At 39.4% G+C, this 17,857-nt stretch overlaps 1 protein-coding gene across 4 annotated transcripts in view; it reads right to left on the bottom strand.

Moving 5' to 3' along the window:
- The window catches only part of pknox2 (pbx/knotted 1 homeobox 2), a 105,048-nt gene that overhangs the window by 28,674 nt on the left and 58,517 nt on the right, over positions 1–17,857 (bottom strand). For 3 of the 4 annotated variants that reach the window (XM_004567451.3, XM_076888921.1, XM_012923623.4), the window contains 3 exons: positions 10,356–10,462; positions 7,734–7,870; positions 6,966–6,977 (listed from right to left, as the gene is read on the bottom strand). In XM_004567451.3, coding sequence (XP_004567508.1) covers positions 6,966–6,977; positions 7,734–7,870; positions 10,356–10,442 — 236 coding nt within the window. In that variant the 5' untranslated portion in view covers positions 10,443–10,462. The remainder of the gene's footprint in view (positions 1–6,965; positions 6,978–7,733; positions 7,871–10,355; positions 10,463–17,857) is intronic. The other variant, XM_004567452.3, reaches the window with a different exon arrangement.

Genomic DNA, 17,857 nt, shown 5'->3' with positions numbered 1-17,857 from the left:
CTTTGGGGTTTTCTGTTGTTGTTGTTGTTGTATTTTCCCACATATCCATAGCCCTGAACCCCTTAATCATCACAACCTATGTTTAAATTATGATTATTTTAACCAATTATAAAATGTGTAATACTAGTCCTAGTTTTTAACAGAAAAAATGACCTTGTTGATATATATTGTTTTAAACCACAGTTTTCACATGATGTCAGATCTACTGGGACAATGTAGTGGACACGCCCACCTGGCAGGCATTTATCTAACTGTATTAAATAGTTTTTCATTACACTTTTGCACTGTGTTTTCAGCAGTTATTCTATGAATTAAGCTTATGATTTCAACATTTTAATGACAACTATTGCAACTTTTTTCTAATTAAATATTTAACCTTAGCTAACTATTTGGAAAATCCCTTCATTACATTTAATTACTTTTACATCAACCATTTGATCTCTACTTTTAACTTTTTTTCATTGCTTCAACTGTCTACCACAGGTATGGTATGTGATATTGTAACTGTGTTATCACAACATCAATCTACTATTCATAATACAATCCTTTACTTATTCCTTGCTAGTGCTATATTTGGTCATATATAAATAAAGCAGAATTATTATTATTCACTATATTGTTAAAAGTATTCACTCACCTATTCAAATCATTGAAGTCAGGTGTTTTAATCACTTCCATGCCTACATAAATATAAAATCAAGCACCTAAGTATGTAGACTGCTTCTTCAAGTATTTGTAAAAGAATGGGTAAATTTCAGGAGCATGGTACCATGATAGCCACTTTGTGATATTTCCTTGCTACTAAATATTCCACGGACAACTTTCAATGGGAATGACAGCAACTCAGCCACAAAGTGATAGCCCTCCTAAAATAATAGAGTGGTAGTACTCAGAGGTCACCAACTTTCTGCTGAGTCAATCACTACAGACATCCAAATTCCATGGTCCCTAGAAATTAGCTCAACAACAGTGTGTAGAGAACTTCATGGAATGGGTTTCCATGATTGAGCAGCTCAAGCCTTACATCTGCAAGCACGATATAATTCGGCAGATGCAGTGCTGTAATCACCATTGGCCACCATTGGACTCAATAGAAGTGGAGATGTGTGGCAGTTGCCAGGAGAACGGTACTTGTCTGCATTGTGACAAGTACTGTGTAAAGTGTAAAGTTTGGTGGAGGGGGGATTATGGTGTGGGGTTGTTTTCAGATGTTGGGTTTGGCCTCTTAGTTCCAATGAAAGGAACTCTTACTGCTTCAGCATATTCTGGATAATTTCATGCTTCCAACTTTGTGAGAACAGTTTGGTGTTGTCCCTTTCTGTTCCATCATGAGTGCAGGCTAGTGCACAAAGCAAGGTCCATGAAGACATGGATGAGTAAACTTGGTGTGGAAGAACAGAATTCTGACCTCAACCCGATAGAACACCTTTGGGATGATTCATAGCAGAGACTGCAAACCAGGCCTTCTGGTCCAACATCAGCATCTGACATTACAAACATCTGGAAGAATTGTCAAAATTCCCAGTTCTAGATGCAGTGAAGCATTCCACAGCATAATCCTTCCACCACCATGTTTAACGGTGGAGAAAGTGTTCTTTGGCTTGTAGACCTCTTTCTTTCTCCAAAAATAAGCAGTGTCGCTACTGCCAAGATATATACTTTTACCTCATCTGACCAAAGGATGCATTTTCAGTATGTTCAAAAAGTCATTTTATACAAAAAGATCATAAATGTCTGGACATGTACACTCTATCCAGATTTGAAACTGGTAAACAGAAACAGGGAAAGTGAGGTACTCAGAAGAGGACTTTTGAACATCCACTATTCCATCACATGTTTAAGTACAAATCCATCTGCCGAGGAAGACTGTGTTATATAACTGGAAGCTCCAGGAGAGCTACTGAATGGAAATGTGGTGAGAGGTTCACTGTCTTTCAAGGAAAATAAAAGAAATGTCAATCCCAGTTGAAAATATTCTTTACATTTGAGTTTTAGCACTTAAATCTACCAAGTTGTCTACAGCCTATCAAAAACATTAAACCTGCAGATGAAGAGCAGCGCATGAAAACAAGCACAAATCAAAGCAGCGTAGTCATCTAAGGAACGAGTCATGTTTACCTGCATTTGCAATAATCTGTTAGGCCACCAAGTGGGTACAGAAAGACGACGGGGTGGGGTTTGAAGGTACCGCTGTGTGTTTTTGCGTGGGGATGCGTGTGAGTTGGAGAGAGAGAGGAAGAGACAGAGGTCCTCCTCTCTCTCTCTGCTCCCCACTGTTTGCCAGTCTAATCAGGCCTGCTGTACCCCTGTATATTAGAAGCCAGTTTGTGGTGAGCCCTGCTGTGTGTGCTCCCAACAAGGCCCCATTTCCCCAGGCTACATGTCTGAAGCACACCCTGTGTTAGAGAAAGGAGTGTGTCACACATTCACACACATACACACAAAGAACCTGCGGCATTATCTGAAAAAATCCAGTCTCCTTTTCTGTACTTCTCAATATTGCCTTTTATTCTTATGTCTGGTCTTGAAACCCTTCAACCAATATGTCATCTGTATTTAAACAGTCTACCTTTCATTTCACTTTGTATCCCTGTGTGTATGTACATCCTTTCTGATTATCCTGCATTGGCAGATGTTCTTTACTTGCGCTTTTGGCAATACACACACACACGCACACACACACATACATATATACATATATATATATATATGCGCGCTTTTTAAAAAAGCTGACAAAATACGTGACTTCGCCTACATTCTGTAAAAAGGTACTGTTATTTTCAATAAAGAAATAAAGATAAAAATTGAGGCTGACTGAATGAATGTTGTCTTTGCACAGAGTGTGGGTTAGCAGCTGTGAAGTGTAAATTATGTCCTATTCTGTGTTTGCTGTAGGCCACTCGTGCTAACAAAAGATAACATGGATCGCTAAGTAGTCCAAGTAAGAAATTAAAAAAAGGTAAAATTTGGACTTTCATTCTCAACTAAAGTCAAGCGGAAGGATACTCATAAAAATGAGTATCTTAAAGAAACAGCCAATAAAGCCACTTGAGCTTTGACACAGTTTCTTGCATTCAGAAGCAGCTGAACACCAACACATGCTGACCCGGTAAATGGAAAAAAGCACGGCCTGTTTTAAGCCCATCAAATGGTGAGAGACTTTGGGTTGCTGGAATAGCAGCACAGTGGTGGAGAACGCATTGATGCATTGTGGCAGTGAGGATAAATAGACTTTATGGTGCATTAGAGACTCACACAAACATGGAGGCTATAACAAAATGTGTCAATCCTAGGATGTATCAAATTAAAAGTAATCTCCTCCTGTGTATATTGTCATGTTGTAATGTTGTCAACAACAACTGCAAATAGAGGCTGAATAACTCGCTTTAGCTTTGTGAATTAAGGAACTAGCAGCATGGCTAACTGCTAACCTTTCCAGAAACACAAAGAAACCCCATCAATTCAAAATACAGGGGCCAGGACCAGCATGAGAAGGGCTTTCAGCAAAGATCCACTATGGAGGCATGTCAGTGGTAATGTGCACCACATACAGTTCTGCATTTGTACGGCTGTCAAAGACAAGAAGGAATCGAATTTTATTTCTATTTTTCTCAGATTTTTTGAAACGTATAAAATGACAATGACTACTTCTCGTAAGACAAAAATGTGTTTATTTGATTTTAGAGATTTATGAAATAACGTGTAAGTAACTAAATGTAGCATATGCTTCCATTTAATGTATACAGCAGATGTATGATACAGCCTGTGAGAACTTTTGAAAAGCACATTCACCCTGTTGTTTATCATTGATTCTCTACTCCAAGTTCTCTTCATGTAAAGTAAGTGAGCTGTTAAGTCAAGCATAAAAGTGTCACCTTAAAAGAGCGCATTGGTAAACACATCTCTTCTACCCGGGCTGGTTCTGAGAATTACAAGGACATTTCTGTTGAAAACAGAAACGACTATTATGATGTCTCTTTCAATTAAGCCCGTGTTTCCATCTCAGCCGCAAATTCTACATTCGCAACCTAAAAAACAAAAGACTCACCCGCTTTTTAATAAGATGCAGAGAATCCAGAAGGATCTTTATAGTAAATGCCACAACTCATTAGGCTAATTACCCTATCACACATTTACTCTGCTGCTAATAACAAAGTAGGCAGAGAGACAGAGAGACGGAGAGAGAAAAGCACACATCTCCTCATAAAATTGGCATTCCAGCAATTAGTGAAAAGAAACATTAAAGCCTGCACAGGCTTCCTGAGCAAAATAATTAAAGAAAAATGGCAGAGATGCTGATTCTCACTGCTCTTCTCCTTTCAAAGTCTACAGCCCCCATATGAGCACAGCACAGAAGCATAAAAACAAAGTGCTATTTGTGTCTTTTTGCATAATTTCACTCACTGTGGGAGACGGAAGTGAAGTCAAATTTAATTGTGTTTATAACAAGGTGCGTTTAGTCATTAGTTCCTCACAAGGGCAACAGTCATGCCAAAAATTCTAATCTGCTCAGCACTTCTTTGAGTGCTTAAACACAACTATTTCAATAGGAGATTTTAAACAGCACATGCTGGTGAATTCTTAGGGCTGCCTCTAAAAGCTAATTACTGCATTTTAATGACGGGCCATTATACATATTAACTGACTCATTCGACATTATATTCTCCGTAGCACCATTTACTCTCATCTCAATTTACCCTTTAGCCCACTGCTTTTTTATCACATAAAGACACTGATCATCTACAGCTATGTTTGTCTGTAACACTACGTTTCACAGACCCTGCCATTCTGTGAAGGTTCATAGTTGGAAAGGAGATATCTCAAATGGAAAACTTTTCTCAATTTAATGATAATTTTTTAAATTTTAATCCCCTTATAGGCCTCTGCATGTATCCCATTCACTCAGTGAAGCAATAGGGATCTACTAATCCAGCACCCGGGGAGCAGTGTGTATAAAAGGGTACCTCCTTCCTTAAGGGTACCTCAGGATAACTGTTCGGTGGATTCAAACCCCCGACCTTGTGATCATGGAGCAAACCCTCAAACCTACTGACCCATCCCACCCCTAGGAAGACTCCTAACAGAGTAAAATGACTAAATATTTACTGAGCACTACTAAAGAAGTTCCACTCTCTGAACTTTCACTTTCATTTGGGGAACTACAAGACCATCTAGCTATTTATTATTAATAAGTGCCACTAAAGTTTATGAGAGTGTTTAATTTCAGTATACATGTAAAGTATTAACAGACTGCTAGTGTTTTTGTTCGCAACTTATTAGCTATACTGTGTTTGTGAAAAAATCAAATCAAATCTGGAATATTCTTGCCCAGAAACAAGTGTAAAAGATTACTTTATAAGGATTGTAAAGATTACTTCCTTTGTGCAAGCAGAGTCAAAACTGCAGAGAGAAGAGCAGATGCAAATATCAGAGCTAAACAATACAGGTTCTTCCCATCACTGTCTGTTTGGTTTTAATCACTGCTACCTATACTCTGGAATACCTGATTCTAATCTAATCTAACCTGATGGACTGGAAATTATAGTCAATGCAGGGGTGCAATTCAAATGGGATGCACATATTTTGTCTTTATATGATTAAAGTGCCAGTTTAGGACAGTCAGTTCATATAACGCAAGTCTATTCTTGTCAGCTGTAGCTTTTAGCTTAATAATAAAAGCAAGTAGTCAACAAACAGGTTTTATAACTGAGATCGCATTTTAATAATTTCAAATGTTCTATATGTCACAGCTAGAATTAGTAATTCGTATTGTATATGTGGTTGAGAACTGTTAAAGGAGGAAACCAAGATCCAAAACTCCCCAGAGGAAATGAAAGAGGGGCTGATTCCACCACCACAAATACACCCGGAGCTGCTCCAAACATGGTGCCTCACATCAAAGACAGCCTTGTATCTCAGTGGATCAACCAAGGACTTTACAGTGGCTTGCCTCAGGTCTGCACATGGGGGGGGGACTCACATCTCCAGCAGTGGCAGATACACTCAGGTGGGACCCTAATACCATACAGTGCTGGGCAGCCTTCACTCAACAAATCAAGTTAGTTGCTGATAGTCTGGCAACACCAGGAGATCAGCCAGCTTGATTAAAAATGCCTGTATATTTTGAATAATTTACTTCATAAATAGATAATATAAACTCATTATAAGGGTTTATCAATATTCTAGTGATGAGCTGAGAGAAGAGGGAGGTGTAATTTGTATCTTTTTTTTTGCTGGCATTTTTTTTTTTCTTTTTGCTGGCATTCTGGGTTTTCCCCAAGCAGTAATTTTCTTACAGACATATATATATATATATCAATATTCTATTCAAAATCAAATCAAATCAATATATATATATATATATATATATATATATATATATATATATATATATATATATATATATATATATATATATATATATATATATATATATATAGAGAGAGAGAGAGAGAGAGAGAGAGAGAGAGAGAGATGTAGACTTTTAAATAAAAGATTAGTCAAATGGTGCTGAAAGTGTGACTTGAGATTTATTTGCTGATCATATGATTAATTTGAATTTTGAATAATTTGAATACAGAACTTCCACACAATCTGAAAATGTAAAAAAGCAATTCACTACACAGCATAAATGTCAACTTAATATATCTACCAGTGCCAGGCAGCTAATATAAAAACATATAAGCAGCAGCGTAACTGTGGTAACTACTTTCTTTATTTCCTGTAAACAGTATAACCTTTTTCTTTTGTAATATTGCTGCACTTTACACAGACATTGGCCAGAACATAAAGTAAAAGCCTGTAAAATAAGTATTACGAGTAATTGTGACACATGATGAAATCCATTTTCACAAACATCTCTATTATCTCTATTAGTATGGTTCATGTGTTTCTACTTAAATGAACATCTATTCACAAGTGTGATTCCAAAAGAAGCTCTCTTTCATCTGAAGAGTGATGCTTACCTTTGAAAATGGCTGTTGGCGTGAAAGAGAAATAAATTATGTTTTACAATGTTGATCTGGAGTCAAGCTAAAACCTCACACAAAACAAATGGCCAATAAAATTTCAAATATCACTTTCAACAGCAAATAAACAAATGATTTAAATTTCTTTTTTGTCCTCTTCTGGTCTGCTTTATTTTTGTTGGCTGTTCGTAATTCAAAACAGTGAGTTTATAATGAGTGATAATTATAACAATTTAGAGCCCACCTCATTATACAGACAACTGCTGCACTATGAGATACTTTTTTTTAAAGTCTTGTAACATTTACACAGTTCAAAGCAGAGAAAACTGAACTGCCTATGAGGAGTCAAGGAACAAAGGTGCTCTCTGGTTTATAAATGAAATCTGAAGAAAGCCCCTTCAAGTATAATTCCAAAAGCTTTTATGTCATGGCTAGTTTGAGAGAATGCATTAAAAACAACACTAGTGCCTGTGTCCTTCATCGGTGAGTAACACATCAAGTTAATTTACTACAGTCTCTTAAAGTCAGCATGAAATGAAACATTTCTTCAAAGGGGAACAATTGAAATGTAATTCAGAAGCAGAAGGGTGCACACTGCCAAACTTCATGACACAAACACATGGCTAAATAATCAAAACAAAAAACCACTGATAAACAACATGGTCTTTCTCTGCTTCTTGTCCCTGGTCATCTTTACATATTTATGTTTTCAGACTGGCTTATAGCCCTTACAGTAACAGATGTCTCATGAAAAATGTAACCAACCTGTAAACAGCCCTCTTGTCAGATTCAAGCTGGGCCTGGGGGTCAAGGGTCACACTGACAGAGCTATTTGGTGCTGCGGAGGCTGCTGGGATGTGGACCTGTGGGGTCTTGGTGTTCTGTTGAGTCGTGCCCGTCATCTGGTGATATTTAAAATAATCACAAAATGACTTAATGATAAATTTATGTTCTTTTTTTCTTACATTGGCAATTATGACTTTGAATATTGCTTTTGTTTTAGTATCATCTGTGATGTTGCATATATACAGTGATTTAGGATGCTAATACGCTCACAGTAATACTCCTAACACGGCAGTGCTAAGATTTAATGATTATCATTCATTTAAAGCATGCTGACATGCTCATATTTAGTAATTACCACTAATTAAGTACTTTCAAAATCCTACATCATCTCAAGTTATCGCAGTTTCATTCCGATAACTTGAGACGACGATTTTCAGAAAACTTGACCTCTGACCTCTAACCTTGAGGTTTAGGTCACTGAGATTTGAACTTGTTTGTTTTTAGTATGTGGCCCTTTGGTATCAATTTGGAAATCCTAGGTTATCACACTCACAAACTTGGGTGTCCATGTTGACTGCCAACCCACCCACCTGGCAGGGTGATGACAGCCCCTCAGATATATATAAAAGTCATTTTTTAAAAGTAATTCTTGTAATTGCTTTTCGAAGCAAGTAAGGCCACAACATGCACTGAATTCTGTCAGACGCCAAATGAGGATGTCGCTGGCATGAATCATTATGGCTCGACAGGTCAATGGCCTGATGATGCTGTTAAGCAAATGAATTGTGAGTGAATGAGTGAGTTAGGACAGGTTGAGTAATTGAACAAGACACTTACAGATCTTATAGACTGCTGTTAAATGATAAATATCCAGTTTGGAACAAGAAACTGAACAGTGAATTAATCAGAATATAGAAAAGGAGTACAAAAGATTTTGACTGCCTCTGTCAGTAAATGTTTAGATTTTATATATGTCTTATAAGATGCACAAGTCTCATAGGATGTTTTTGCTTCTTTTGAAGGTATTTGTATTGTGGGTGAGAAAGAGGGCTAACATGTTTTACAAACATGACCACTCGTCTCCTTGATTATCTTCTTCCTTCATTCCACTTTTCTCTCGCATTCGTTTTTTATGAGGATATGAATGTAAAAAAACCCCCATCCCCCTTCTGTTTTTTTTCAGCAGGGTGGGGTGGAAGGAAGCTTCAAGTCTTAATCCCAGCACCAAATGGGAAATAAATTAGGTTCTTCACACTTAACTAGCTCTAATTTGCATTTACCGAGCACACAGGCTGCAGCTCGGGAGCTCTCCCCTGGCACTAATCCTCTGGCGAGAGCAGACAGAGGTGCTATGAACAACAAGCAGGGTTAGATGGTCAGATGAACCTACTCTATTCCACCATCACAGGATGTCTGTGGCGCTGAACAAAATATTCTCTATTCTAATATTTCTGTACTATTATGTATTATCCTTTCTGGTGATCACTCGGTATAAGCTGTGTATTTTTACACAGGTATCACTGTATCTGTAAGTTATTATTTAAAGCTAATGTTCACCCAGGGATTCTCTTTATGTGCTTTATCATCTTTTATGACAGCATCTTTTTTCATGTTCACCCTTAATAATTCTCATAAACTTAAGGAAAAGTTACAAACAGATATGATTTTGAATAGTAGATTTAGAGGCTGGTTCACTACAAATAGCTACACATTTGTTTTACATCTATGAATGGTGCTGTACTGTAGTTCTCACAAAGGATCACCCATCCAAAATTCTATACAAGTCTGTTTAGAACATATCCTTGTAAAGAACATCAGTACATCTGCTGATGCATGGCTTGTGAGTTTACCAAACTATCAGCCCACAACACAACAAGCCAGCTCCACACTAGTTCCACTTTATATGTTTTAGGCTAACACCTGGCCTCCAGGTGGCTAACACCTGGAGGCCAGATAGCAAGTGTGGCCTTAGTAGGTTGGAACTGATTGGGCTAACGGGTGAGTAGACAGGACCAAAGGCAGGTCATGATATCATTGAGTATACGGTTTAGATTATATGTCATAGAATATGAAATGATTTGTAATTTAGCAAAACATTTTATGTCATTTTCATTTAGTTAATTTCTGTGTTCTCACAAAAATCAAAACAAATTCAAAACCTCAGCTCCTGTTGAAAAGAACAGCCTAATGCATACTGAGAAAAGATAGCTAGATAAAAAACAAGGGCATAAATCCCCTGTCAACAAAACCCCAAAGGTTAAACGTTACTTTCATTTTTTTTTCTTTAACTCCAGAAGTTGTTTAAAATGACACTATGTATGAATCATGAGAATGTGTACTACAAATCATCTTAGAAATTCAACTATAAAACAGTAAAAGTTTCAGTTTAGGTAAAAATTCAAAATGATTATTTTTCAAATCTTTAACCTTCAATCCTTCTCATCACATCCGGATTTATGCTTGTTGGCACATCCCCAGTTAAGTAAGAGCTCAGACAACACAGAAAACCTCCATAAGCCAAGCTGTGTGTTCACATTAGACACAGGGGTTACTGTACAGAGGTTTGTACCATATGACAAGTCTTTAAGTTGGCGCTCTAACCTGTTGGCTCTCCTGGTACGATGGCGGAGGAGCGCTCTGGGTGGCCATCATTGTCACTGCAGATGCTGGGGACACATGTTGCATCATGGGATAGTTTCACATTGAGACTGGTAAAGAAACAGACAAGAAAGAAAAAATCATAAATCCAGTGCAAGCAAGCAGTGATTGCAAATTCTATGACAGCAGCCACCACCAGGTGCTGCTATGATTAAATCATATGAGATGGGTTTCTCAAACACATCATCTCACACTTCTATCCCTTCTGCACTTACTAATTTATTTCTTTGCTATATTTCTCTTCAGTCTACTTCTGCATGTGTTGCATAGAGCTCACAGAACAGTCAGTATTAACACTGAGTGATCTAACAATGCTGACAAGTAAAAAGAAAACAACCTGATTAAGTGTGTGCAGCCCTTTTAATGAAATACCTTACATAGCAGCAGGTTCATAAGGATACCACAAATAAAGCCCACTACTTGTTTACCATTTACAGAGAGCTATGCTTGTTTGCTAATTACAGATGGCTTTACATGCATTGTGGCGGAGTCACCTTGGTCGTCTCTATGTTTTGGCTGCTGATGTTGTTGCTGTGCTGTAACTAAGCCAATCAAGAGGGCTAATTAGGGCTCTTGTTGGTAGGCTAATTGCTATTGGCCAAGACCCCACAGGGCTGAGGGCCGTACCCTGTGGAACTCTGTTGTAACCATTGCCCCCACCCCCACTGAAGGAAGCTAATTGGTTTGCAGAGACACACATACACACACACAGCACAGCTGGATCTCTTTCCTTAAGTTACATTTAACCTATGTGTATACTGCATGAAAACGCCTTGTTAATGTGAGCTGATGGCAGAAAATGTGTTTTAGATAAAGGTGTGGTTAAACTTTATTAAACCTTTTGTGAGATTTCAACTTTTAAAAAAAGGCAGGCTTTAAACTCTGATCTCACAAATCATGTGAGATCAGACACATGGGATGTTTCAATCTGTCACTTTAAACAATCCGTTTGCTCGGTACCCTGAGCTGGGAGAGTTATTGGAAAAATGCACTCTAATGCCACATAAAGCCTTGCGTGGTTGTGAAAGACAGGCAGCAGTTACAATGGACTGGTGCACTTGGACTGAATGGTATTGACCTGGAGGAAAAGCACTTGATTACCAGCTAGTGAAATGAAACTGGAACATCTGACCAAAATCTCTGTAGCGCTTGCAACATCCGCTCAGGAGATACCGCCTCAGGAAAATGGAGCAAATCAACCAGACTGTTAAAGCCAAGGATTTGCAGTATTTGACAGTGAAGTTACAGACTATAATAATCATATAACACTGTTTACATGATAGTATAAACGAGGATCTTGGACAGACTACAAAAGAAAAACTGCAAAAATATGTAATGAATAAGTATATAAGACACAACAAGTTGGACTATTACAGAAACATTAATGAGATTATGTTTGAGTATTATGCGGCATTCCTCCTTCCAGCACTATAAAATCTCCTCCTATGGCCTCCTGTGTGTTGAGCTGAGTGAACAAAAAGGCTCCTTTTGGGTAGACTTCAGTATCTTCAGGAGAAAGACGGGAAGCAGCAAGAGCAACTTTTTTCTCCTCTCTACTCTGGGATATTACATGACAGACATTTCACTGCCAGTCAGCTCATCACCCACTGAGACTCAGACCCTGACAATGTCTCTGAATGGGAAAGTCAGAGAAAAGACAACCATAGTAGACCCTTCTCTGTTTGAGTGGCACCCCTATCCACCACCGCTGCCAGCATTTTGATTTCAAATGGTGATTTGGTTTCTAATTTGGGGTTTCAGCTGTAAATCTGCATGTTTTATTGTGTCATTCTGTTTCAGTGTGTATGTATTCAGTGCACCCATATATAAGCAGGACTGTTTGCTCTGCGTGCGTTCACACTTGTTTGTGTGCCATGCGCATGTCTCAGTGAGTCGTGTTGTGTACCGATTGTGTCTTCTGGTTTCTGTTCTCATTCCAACTGGTATCAGCTGAAAGGCATCTTCTCTGTTATCAGTCCTCATTTTAATTGCAAATGAAGCGAGCGTGTTAGTGATTAAATGGAAAATTGCACATTAATTGATGAGACTGAAGATAAAGCAATTCCAATTACCACACAGTATTTTACGCAGCCGCTCAAGTTTTGCCATCCCTCAAAGGAACAAGCCACCAAATGGTAAATTTGAGCAGGCAATGGTGCATCCATAAATATACACACACTGAAACATAACTTGTGCACAAACACATGCTATACCAAGGCTGCTGAGGCGTGAATGTACATACAAGAGCAGACAAGAACACTGGGGAAAAAAACCCAGAAAAACACCAACAAGATATTTAATTTCAACCCAGCAAAAAAAATTCTCTCATGAATTTGAAAGTACAATTTTTGAAGACAATAAGCATCTGTCACCAACCCTTTCCAAAGTCACCAAAGGTGTGTGGTTACACAATAAGTTGTGAAATTAATTTCGGGGATAAATGACATGTTTGTTCCTCAACAAGGCCCTTTCAATTATTGCAAAGTTCGTAATGCATATCAATTGAAAAGTGCCTGTAGTCACAATCAAAATTCAAGAGCAAGCATAAAATAAAAAATGAGAAGTAGGCATAAAATTATTTCAACAAACATCAAAGGGTTTTGTGAATTTGGATTGGAGGCAGACGTTCTCTTTCATCGGATTGTGTGCAATAAGGAACATTTCTATTCAGCATTCAATTTTCCAACAATTCTCAGGCATAGAATGGGCCTGTGCTCTATTGATGCAAGGTTAGGCTGCAGTGTAGCTGCGGTTTCACCCCGTTTACCTCCGGCATTGAATAAATATTCATATCTAGTCACACATGATGTGATCACTGCCTGTGGACTTCACAGTTCAGCTATGTCTGAAGTGTTTTTTCTCTGCTTTGGTTTAAAGGTGAATTTCTTACAAAGTGTCCAGCTTCTATTATACATGGGATGAGAGTGTTTCGTGCCACTGACTACGGTGATAAAAAGAAACTTTGCGATTTAAACACACAAAGCAGCACCCTGGAGAACACTTCTTGCATGCCAAACTGTGACCTGGTAGGGGGCTTACACTGGTTCATTAATAAAAACAAGCCTGTTGTAGACAGAGATGCGGTATTCTCTCAGGTTGACTTATCAACACTTCACAGCAAAGAAGTGAACAGAGGTGATGGTGTTGACAGTCGCACAAACTGTGGAGTACAGGTAATGTGAGTCCTCACATGTAAAACTGAAAATAACCATGTTGCTGAATTGGTGGTTTGATGTGAGGCTGTGATGTTCAGATTTTTATAGCACTCTTGAATTCAGTCTCCAAACAGATTAAAGCTGAATGTTAACATTAGCATGCATTAGTGTGCTGTATATGCATACCTATATATATAATGTAAAAAAGTGACCAAGTTAAATATGTTTTGTTAGCATGTTTGCTCCATAATATTATCCATTATCATCTTATTTATTTTACTTTAGCATGTTAGCCCCACAAGCCAACAACACGGCATAATCTTACATTACCAAGTTAACCGTGACACTTTCTATCACTTGACACTGTACACATGTAGACTCCACAGTATCAACCATTACCATCCATCAATCCACTTTCTTCCACTTATTTGAAGCCACTTTCTCTAGCTTATCCGGGGGAACACTGAGGTATTCCCAGACCAGCCAAGAGACATAATCCATCCATCTTCTTCCGCTTTATTTGGGACCCAGTCGCGGGGGCAGCAGCCTAAGCAGAAAAGCCCAGACCTCCCTCTCCCCAGCCACCTCCTCCAGCTTATCCGGGAGAACACCAAGGCGTTCCCAGGCCAGCCAAGAGATATAATCTCTCCAGTGTGTCCTGGGTCTGCCCCGGGGCCTCCTCCTGGTGGGACATGCCCGAAACACCAACCCCAGGAGGCATCCTTGTCAGATGCCCGAACCACCTCAGCTGGCTCCTTTCAATGTGGAGGAGCAGCGGCTCTACTCTGAGCCCCTCCCGGATGGCCGAACTTCTCACCCTATCTCTAAGGGAGAGGCCAGCCACCCTTCGGAGGAAGCTCATTTCTGCCGCTTGTATCCGCGATCTCGTTCTTTCGGTCACTACCCACAGCTCGTGGCCATAGGTGAGGGTAGGGACGTAGATCGACCGGTAAATTGAGAGCTTCGCTTTTACACTCAGCTCCCTCTTCACCACGACGGACCGGTGCAGCGTCTGCATCACTGCAGCCGCCGCACCAATCCGTCTGTCGATCTCCGGCTCCCTTCTCCCATCACTTGCGAACAAGACCCTGAGGTACTTGAACTCTTCCAGATATAATCTCTCCAGCATATCCTGGGTCAGCCGCAGGAGCTTCTCCCGGTGGGACATGCCTGGAATACCCCAGCCAGGAGAAAGCATCCATGTCATGGCCGGACCACCTCAACTGGCTCCTTTCGATGTGGAGGAGTAGCGGCTCTACTCTGAGCCCCTCCCAGATGGCCAAACTCCTCACCCCATGTGTAAGGAAGAGGCCAGCCACCTAAAAGGTGAGGGCTGGAACAAACATTGACCGGTAAATCAAGAGCTTTAGTTTTACGCTCAGCTCTCTTTTCACCATGACAGACTAGTAGTGCATCTGCATCAGTACAGCCACAGCATCAATCCATCTGTTGATCTTCCGCTCTCTTCTCTCATAAACAAGAGTGAACAGCCAGTACCCATTTAATTATATTACTTTAGCATATCAGCTCTATAATTTAGCTTATTAGCTTCTTATACTAGATATACATGGCACATGTAGTGGCATTTACATAACCTTCAGATCAGAAAATAAATGTAATAATCTGCAATCTTTGTAATACCCATTAGGAGTTTACTTCACTAGTTCCACCTTATACTACCTCAGTAAACAAATGTACAAAAAATGTATGGTCTTAATAAAATGAAGACCTTTAATTTTATTGAATTCATATCTTCTTCACTACAGCATGATTTCAATAGAAGTCAATGTGTTTAGTGTTTCCTTCAAAAGCTAAGACTGTTGCAACCAATTACCAAACTAAGGAAAGATGAGTTAAGTGGCCAACTCACCTGTAAAAATCATTACAGTTAATCTTGAGGATGTGAATGTTTGTTTGAAATGCTATGAAATTCCTCTATCAAAATCTATATGGCCCTGTGTGAAAAAGTGTCTCATGTCAGTCTGGAAAGGCCATCTCTAAAGCTGTGGGACTCCAGTGAACTACAGCGAGAGCCATTTTTTTTTACATATGACAATAACATGGAACAGTGGTGAACCTTCCCAGGAGTGGCCAGCCAACCAAATTTACCCCAAGAGTGCAGTAACAACTTGTCCAAGAGGTCACACAAAACCCCAGAACAACATCCAAAGAACTGCAGGCCTCACTTGCCTCAGCTAAGTTCAGTGTTCATGATTCGACCATAGGGAAGAGACTGAGCAAAAAAGGCCTGCATAGCAGAGTTCAAAGATGCAAGCCAATGCATCTCGAAGGCTTGTCTCAGTTTTGACAGAAAACATCTTGATGATCCCCAAGACTTTTGGGAAAATACTCTGTGGACTGACAAGACAAAGGTTGAACTTTTTGCAAGGTGTGTGCCCATTTACGTCTGGCTAACATAGCATTTCAGAGAAAGGACCATTATACAAATAGTAAAATACAGTGGTGTTAATCTGATGTTAATCTGGGGCTATTTGGTTGCCTCAGGACCTTGAAGACTTGCTGTGGTAAATGGAACCATGAATTCTGCCCTCTACTAAAACCTCCTGAAGGAGAATCACCTCAAGCTGAAGCACACTTGGGTTCTGCAGCAGGACAATGATCCAAAACACACCAGCCAATCCACCACTGAATAGCTTAAGAAAAATAAAATGAAAACTTTTAAGTGGTCTAGTCCAAGTCCTGACCTGGATCTGATTGAGATGCTGTGGCATGACCTTAAAAAGGTGGTTTGTGCTCAAAAACCCTCCAATGTGGCTGAATTACAAAATTCTGCAAAGATCAGTGGGTCAAAATTCCTCCACAGCCCTGTGAAAGCCTCATTGCCAGTTATCACAAACGCTTGATTGCAGGCAATTACTTTTTCACACAGGGCCAGTAGGCTTGGATTGTTTTCCCCTTATTCATAAACACCTTCTTTCAGAAACTACATTTTGTGTTTACTTGTCTTATCGTTGTCTAATATTTAAATTTGTTTGATGATCTGAAACATTTAAGTGTATCCAAAAAATAGGAAATCAGGAAGCGGGCAAGCACTTTTTTCACATATATTTGTTCACTTATATGATCAGCACTGATTAACCAATGAACCAAACAAAAATCCTTATGTGATTTTCAACAGACTTGTAGAGGCTTATCAAATACACATACGACAGTCTTATTTGCGTTCATTATCAACAGAAATAATGAAATAATCTCACAAGGGCAGGATGCAATTGGAAGAGAAATTAGCCCAGTCCCCATGATACCATTTTCTTAAAAACCCAAAATAACAACATCACTAAAGTTTGACTGACTTAAATAGTCCAGTACAATTGGACCTGCTTTTAGTATCCAGCAACTTTTCAGACATAATATCTTGTGCATATTGATGAAAATAGGGACAGTGTGCCACAGTTTTACACCAGAGGATAGCTTCTAAGCCACTTACCCATAGATTGCAACACTTTAACGTAGTCTGATATCTGAACTGGTACTGTATGTACATGCATCAAAGAGGCAGTCCTTCCATGCATATCCTGTCATAAAAATCTCATTTAATCTGTCTTGGGTTTGTTGGTGAAAAGGTTGACCTGCAAAAGCAATGAATAACATTTGGAAGTGGGTATGTCACCTTGGTCAGATATTATGCATCTTGATGCCCTGCAAGGGGGGGAGATGAATAAATAAATAAGATGTTTTTGAATACGAGTAGGATCTAATCATTGCCTTATTGTCAGGCCTGATTTACAATGCAAACACCAGGAGGCAAGGCCTTGATGGCGTTGAGTAAAACGATGGAGGGAAGGGTGGAATGGTAATGAGATTTGGGGCCAGGGATGGGGGATGCTATGTACACATTTGTAGTTGGACTCGATACACAAAATCACAAAACACACAGATCCAAGTGCAAATACACCGCATGCAAGCAGGAATGGGTACGCATGCAAACACAGGCATGTATATTAATGCACAAATTCCAACACTAAACACAGAGATCTCAAAGCTTCAACCAGAGTCATCCTGAGGGCAATATTACAATCACTGTCTCCCGGCATACCACCATACAAGCACGCATACATCTGTATACACACACACACACACACTCACACTCAAAGGCTTGAGTGGATACATGGCCTGAGGCAAAAAGAGTCTAACCAGTGGTCTTAGGGCTACAAATCCCCCCCAGGCTAAAGTGAACTCCATGAATACTGCAGTCAGGACCCGGTCCATGCTCCCAGACCACCTCATTAACCCAATCCAGCAGCAGCTCCCTCCACCCAGCCAACCTCA

The sequence above is a fragment of the Maylandia zebra genome, linkage group LG10, assembly GCF_041146795.1.
Source record: "Maylandia zebra isolate NMK-2024a linkage group LG10, Mzebra_GT3a, whole genome shotgun sequence".
Classification (NCBI taxonomy): domain Eukaryota; kingdom Metazoa; phylum Chordata; class Actinopteri; order Cichliformes; family Cichlidae; genus Maylandia; species Maylandia zebra.
The sequence above is the reverse complement of the archived record's forward strand: the minus strand, read 5'-3'. Positions and strand labels throughout refer to the sequence as shown.